This window comes from Brassica oleracea, chromosome C2 (assembly GCF_000695525.1).
Source record: "Brassica oleracea var. oleracea cultivar TO1000 chromosome C2, BOL, whole genome shotgun sequence".
NCBI classification, from domain to species: domain Eukaryota; kingdom Viridiplantae; phylum Streptophyta; class Magnoliopsida; order Brassicales; family Brassicaceae; genus Brassica; species Brassica oleracea.
The window spans coordinates 2281857-2288474 of record NC_027749.1 but is presented as its reverse complement, the minus strand read 5'-3'; the positions used below and the strand labels follow the sequence as shown (position 1 = coordinate 2288474).

Sequence of the window (6618 nt, the reverse complement as noted above, 5' to 3'; positions counted from 1 at the left end):
TTTTTTTTTTTTTTTTTTTTTTTTTGCGGCAACAATAGTAAGAAAACTCAAGAAGGTAGTTCTGTTGTTGTGTGGTCTGGTCAAAAAGAATCAGAAACTTTAACAGGCCCGTTTGATAAATTTAGTATTGGAAAGAAATATAAAATATGTTTTGGTATAGATCGGTTTAGCTGTTACAAGTTGGTTCAGAGAATCAAGAACTAATCATACATTTTACTAGAGCATCTCCGAATAATCACTTTGTTTTTTTTCTTTAAATAGAGTAATTCTATAATGTAACTAAATCTTATTTCAATAATACTCTATTTTAGAATAAAAAAAAAAAAATCAACTAAAATATTTATAAAATAAACGTAGTTTACCTTATTATAGGGTAAAAAATAAATAAAGTTGGAGCAATTTTATTTTAAACTTAATTTTAGAATATAAATAGAGGTTATTTGCACTTTGGCAATCAAATCTTTTAACAAAATAGGTACGGTACACTAACCTATTATTCTTTATTTTGGGCCTCAAAGCTATGGATCCGGCCCATATATATAAAAAACAACAACTATCCTTTTCGGCTTCTAAGCAGCAAAATGCGCGTGGTTTCTTTGACCTAGAACCGGCAGGAAGTTAACACGAAAACGCTCGTCCCGGCGGCTGCAATCGCCGGAACTGTGCCGCCGAACTCTGGTTCCTCACTTCCCTCCCTTCAATCTCACCCATCTTCAATCAACATGCCGTCTCCAGGTAATCGTCGAGATCTGATTTTTTCAGTCCAATTGAATCGGCTCCGTTGTAAAATTTGAATCATGTCTGTGTGTAGAAATCTCGAAAAGGGTTTTAGATGCGAAGCTCGAAGCTTGCAGGTTCGCCTTCTTGAAGCTAAGCGCGGTGAAGACGACCAAGATGAAGAGCTATAAGCAGCTGCGCACTTTGCTTATGCTGAAAGAGATATCTCGTCGTGGTGCTGATCGTGACTTTCTTAAAGTAACGTTCTGAGCTTATTAAGTATCTCTTTTCTCTCTGTATGTTTGTTGCTTATCAAACTTAACGCTAAAAGCTACCTTCTTTGCTTCAGGATTCGGAGAATAGTGTGACCAGAATCCTCTGTTCGGTCTTAAAGCAAGTGGTAAGTGCACATGTGGAGCAGTACCAATGTTCTAAAAAATCGGTTTAGACAGTGTATAGTCAGCAAATCGGAGTTTAACAAACTATTTTTCTATAATGATTTTTTTTAAAAAATTGGCCTAATCGTTCAAAAAATTGTATAAGAGATGTCTAGGCGCTGATTAGTAGTAAAAATCGGTTTAGACAGTGTATAGGAGCTCGCCTAGGCAGCAAATCGGAGTTTAAACTAAATGATTTTTCTATAATGATTTTTTAAATAATTGGCCTAATCGTTCAAAAATTTGTATAAGAGATGTCTAGGCGCTCGTCTAGGCAGCAAATCGGAGTTTAAACTAAATGATTTTTCTATTTAAAAGTCGGTTTAGTCGTTCATAGCGTCTTATACTGTCTGGCGGTTTCTTGAACATTGATTTTGAGCAGTACGGTAATGAAACTGTGAAGTTGTCTGCAAATTTTTAAACTTTTGAAAGTGAGTTGATATGGAGTTTCTGTGTGTGGCAGGTGAGTAACGCAGACCGTTCTTTAAAGTCACTTCGCGGGTTTCACTACGAGACATTAGACGAACAAGAGAAGCAACACGTGAACAGAATGATATCAAGCGTACAAGGAATGTGCAGTAGAAAATACGAACCAGAGACCGTTGATCATCATCTAGACGACATGACTGAGCCGATGGAGATGGAGATTTACTTAGGAAACGGAGACGACTCTTTCAGCGACATTGTTCTGGAGCCGATCACATGGCCTCTGGAGTCTCAGCTAACTCCCGAATGGGTCGAGAGCTTAACCGGGTTACTAAACCAGTTCACCTGGAAGAACTCTGTTCCTTCCGAGTTTCCTTCTACATTACCATTCTCTGTTGCCGTTTCTCTGGTGGACTGCGCGGCTCAGATTCTAGACAAAGAACCTAACTGCGTTAGAATCAGTTGCTGCGGTGATAGTTCAAGAGTGGTTGTGGTTGGAGATCTCCACGGACAGTTCCACGACCTCCTCAAAATCTTTGATCAGTCAGGAAGGCCCTCGGAGAGCCAGTGGTTTGTGTTCAACGGTAATTACATCGGTCGAGGAGGCTCTTGGAGCTTAGAAGTGTTCTTGGTCCTCTTAGCTTGGAAGATTCTGATGCCTGAGAGGGTGTTCTTACTCCGAGGTAGCTCTGAGACGAGAGTTTCTGCCGAAGAGCTTGGTTTCTTGAAAGAGACGTGTGATAGATACGGCGACCAGGGTCAGGTGCTGTACTCCAAGTGCATAGATTGTTTCGGAATGTTACCTTTGGCTTCGGTGGTGGCGGATAGCGTCTACACAACTCATGGAGGTCTCTTTCAAAGCTCTGAGGTCCATGAAGATAGCGCGCCTTTACTGTTGGGTTCTTTAGAGGAGCTTGAGAAGGTTGAGAGGAGACAAGTCGGTGAGAATGTGACTCTTGACCATGTGTTATGGTCGTGTCCATGGATGGCTGATGGTCTGAGCGAGAGTAATTACAAGGGACTTCTTTGGGGAGCTGATTGCACTGAAAGTTTTCTTAAACAATCCAACTTAAAGGTAAAGTGGTTAACTTCTTCTAAACGATGTGATTTATTTAAACTTTAATGTGTTTGTTTTTAACCGTCTTTAGGTGATTATAAGATCACATGAAGGGCCTGATGCAAGATCAGATCGAGAGGATATGGGAAACATGTTGTGCGGATACTCAGTAGATCATGAAGTGGAGTCTGGGAAGCTTTATACGATCTTCAGTGCTTCAAATCTCTCACAGGTCACTTCCCTTAGCACTCTTTTAACAAAGAGGGTATGAATGCTACTTGTTCTGCTGCTTTTCTAACTGTTTTGTGCATTTTTAGGGTTCGAGAAATTATGAAAACGAAGGATCATATGCTGTTCTTGAACCTCCGAGCTTCACAGAGCCCAAGTTTGTTTCTTACACTGTTGAAAACGTCCCAAGGGTAAAAAACTAAAAAAGCTGGAAAACTTCTGATTTTTTTCTTTTAGGATTGCCTTGGAGGTTTATTCTTGTGTGTTTGCTTTCACAGTCACTACATCAAAACATAAGCGTTGGATCTTCAGCTCAACAAGAGATAATGTGGGAGAACAGATCAGCACACGGTTTTGCGTCAATGGGGATATCTAATCCGCCTTCTTGGACAGTGTCTTTGCCAAGTGAGCCGAGTCAGATCCTTCAGCTTCAAGAGCCTTCTCAGGTCTTTGAAGGTCTTCCTCTTCCAAACACCATTGAGGTAATAATACCATTTATCTCAGACAGTGTTCAAGAAATCGCTAGACTGTAACTGACACTTTATAAAGAATTATTGATTACACAGATGATTAGACTGATTTTTTGAATGCCTAAACTGATTTTTTTTTTTAAAGTCATTAAAAAAATGTTTTCATTTAGTTCCGATTTGCCGATGTCTTTAGAACACTGATCTCAGATTATTGGTGGTTTATGATGATAGTGATGCTTATTGTATGATTGTGATGAATTGCAGGAGCCTCACAAATCAAACTATGACTACTTGTTCAGACTCATAAGCGCTCTTAAGCAGGAGGTTCAGATTAGGGTAAAGATATGTACATCCCTTTTTAGTTTCTTGGTGAGCACGTAATCTCTCGTTAAAGACTTACACTTGGCTTTGTGTTTTTGTTTTCGATTTGCAGGACACGCGCGAGAAAGAATTGGTAAGCTATGTGAAAACCAACTTGTAAAAATCACAGTATGTTATATTTTTAAAAGTTGATGAATAATAAGAGTGTTTTGAACAATACTTAGATGGATCATTTGACGAAGACAAAAGCTACATTGGAGGTCATAAGCCAAATGTCATCTTCTCTCTGACCATTAATCAGACAGCAAACCAAAATGATTTTGCTCTTTGTTTTTGTGTGTAATTTTATTTACTCCACCTGTAATATTTTGGTTTTAGCTTCTCGTTATCAGTAACAATCATATTTATTTTAAAAAACGAATAAGTACAAATCTTCATTTCAGAGTAACCAGATAGCAGGCAGATTCAAAATTTAAATTTGAATATTATTATTAAAAAAAAAAAACAGAGTAAAAACAACGACTTGTCTAGAATTTATGATGGTCTTTGGTAAAATTCATAAATGATCTGCAATGAAGACAATATTACTGGATTGTGTTATTCCAATGCCATTTCTTTTAGTCAACGTTGCAAAGATTGCTCTATTTATGGCTAAACCATTTTCAGTTCCACTTTTTGGATTTTCAGTTATACTCTTTGACGCTAATTAGTTGTACTTATTATATAAAGTTCTACATAATTAAACTATTTAGTTATATTTAAGCAAAAGATAAACAGTGAAATGAATTTTACAAAATTGTTATAGATTTTCTTATTTGTTCTGTTTCATGCCAATTATTGTGCCTAGATTTTATAACAATTGAAGAAAAGGAAAGGTGATAGAAAGCATTAAAAGTGTTTACAAACATTCAAAAGTTTCCCTCTCTAAGACAAAAAGAAAAACGCATGTTGTAGATCGAAGTCCGAAGAACATTATGTTTCTCTCGTGATTCTCATTAATACATTCCTTTCTCTCTCTCTTCTCAATCCTTTATTTATAAATCTCCTTCTCTCTCTCTCTCTTCTTCAATTCATTTCTCTTCTCTTTTGAGTTTAAATTCTCCAATGGATGGCGGAGGAGGTTGCATGCGGATCAGGTTTCCATCGCCACGGAGAGCCGTGGCTCGGTTGTTTAACTCAAAGGAGAAGATCAAAAGGAAGAAAAAGGCTACGGTGGAAAGCCATGTGAGAGACTGTGACTCGATGAGAATCATAAACTTCTCAGAGGATGGTCGTCATGGAGTTGGCCAATCTACAGATTCGTCTCCAAGCACGATCGGTTCAGGTAAACATTTTATTATTATTATTATTATTATTATTCAGAACATCTCCATCAAAATTTGAATATAGCTTTATTGATAGGTTACGTTTGGTGTGTATAATATAATGTTTGACATGTTTTTTTTTTCTATAAAACAAATTTTCATCACCCATTAATGTTATTCATGTGTTATGAGGACTGAAAGTATCATCGATCATTATTTTTTTTTTATATTAATAGGAAGTCGATTAATTAATTGGTCTTTTTTTTTTGTCTTTAGAAGTGAAAGGAAGGGAGTTTTTGTTCAACATTGGAGTGACTTGTTATCTCCTACATCTGATTAGCACTGGTAGAGAAGAGGTTCACAAGATCCTCGACCTACGTAACGATCTAGAGAAGCTTCTTGAATGTCAAAACGACGAAATGAGGCGAAAACATCAAGAGTTTATTAAGATACGCGACAATATAGAGAAACTATTAGAGTTTCACAATGATGAGCTGAGGCGAAAACAAGAGCAGTGTGAAACCTCAAGTGAAGTTGTAGACAGTCCAGAATCTTCTACTACTGATCACTATTACTCCCCACAGTTCTTGTATACATCTTTGAGTGAACGTGAAGGTTCTTTGAAACATTATGTATACAAGGAAGGGGATGAGGATTCTGGAGGAGAAATGGATCAGCTAGAAGCAGAACTCGAAGCTGAGTTTGAGCTTCTTCAGATTGGTCAGGACCACGAGGATAACTATTCTAAACAGTTGGTTTCAGAGAAGGGTGAAGATTCAGAAGAAATGAGGTTCAGGTACATGTCCTCAGGACCAGTACTGGAGGAACAACAAGGAGTGTGTCCTTATGAGTTGGAGAGAAGGCTACACGAGCTCATGGAGATAAGACAAGAAGAGGAGATAAATGAGCTGCAGAGTGCGTTGGAAGACGCTAAGAAAAGGCTTCATGTGAAGGAGGCTGAAGCTTCTTGGTGGAAAGACACTGCTTATATAGTCTCTGACCATATTCCAAAACCTTCTAGAATCACCTCCAACTCTCAAACTCGTTGTTACCCTCTCTCTAGGTAAGAAACTCGGTGTTCAAAGTTATGAGTGTATGTAATCTTGTGAAAAAGCTGAATGTTTAATTAAGGGTTTTTGCCTTTGTATTTCTCAATTCGTTACAGTTTGCTATAAATAATGTTTCATCAAAATACAAATTTGAATTCTACATTATTCTTGCTAGATTTATAGTTATATAAGTAGATTTGAGTGACCAAATGCGTTCTGAAAGATCCATCACAGGTTAACTGTTGTAACAATTGTGAGAAGGAACAGATGCGGAAACAGATGAATAAAAGCGATGTAACTACGACACAGATATTTAACGTGGTTCACCCCTAGGGCTACATCCACGGGCAAAGAGAGATCTTATTATTGGAGGCGATATTGAGCTTACAAAGTGCAAGTTTAGGGTTACTTCGAATACAAGATATATATAGTAACATCTCGCATCTAAAACCCTAGACTAAACGGACTCATGGGCTTAAGCCCACGATCAGATGTAACATCCATAATAACTTGATGCAACGCTCTTGATGCAACCGAGTTGGTATGATATACGTGATGTAACATCCATCGCCTAGATGTAACATCCAGATTCAAGGCATATCAACAATT

At 37.7% G+C, this 6618-nt stretch overlaps 2 protein-coding genes across 3 annotated transcripts; both read left to right on the top strand.

Moving 5' to 3' along the window:
- Positions 1-430: 430 nt before the first annotated feature.
- On the top strand, positions 431-4098 carry LOC106322522 (serine/threonine-protein phosphatase 7 inactive homolog). Its single transcript, XM_013760575.1, has 10 exons — positions 431-735; positions 812-975; positions 1067-1117; positions 1618-2655; positions 2729-2869; positions 2955-3056; positions 3144-3347; positions 3600-3671; positions 3769-3789; positions 3881-4098. The coding sequence occupies exons 1-10, from the start codon at positions 723-725 to the stop codon at positions 3944-3946; spliced, it is 1872 nt and encodes a 623-aa protein (XP_013616029.1). The 5' UTR covers positions 431-722; the 3' UTR covers positions 3947-4098.
- A 500-nt stretch (positions 4099-4598) lies between these two features.
- Positions 4599-6079, top strand: LOC106326033 (protein POLAR LOCALIZATION DURING ASYMMETRIC DIVISION AND REDISTRIBUTION). Of its 2 annotated transcripts, none has more exons than XM_013764076.1 (2): positions 4599-4980; positions 5240-6079. In XM_013764076.1, the coding sequence occupies exons 1-2, from the start codon at positions 4761-4763 to the stop codon at positions 6025-6027; spliced, it is 1008 nt and encodes a 335-aa protein (XP_013619530.1). In that variant the 5' UTR covers positions 4599-4760; the 3' UTR covers positions 6028-6079. The 2 variants fall into 2 exon arrangements, with proteins under 2 accessions (XP_013619530.1, XP_013619529.1); XM_013764075.1 differs by having other exon boundaries at positions 5237-6079.
- The last annotated feature ends 539 nt before the right edge of the window (positions 6080-6618 follow it).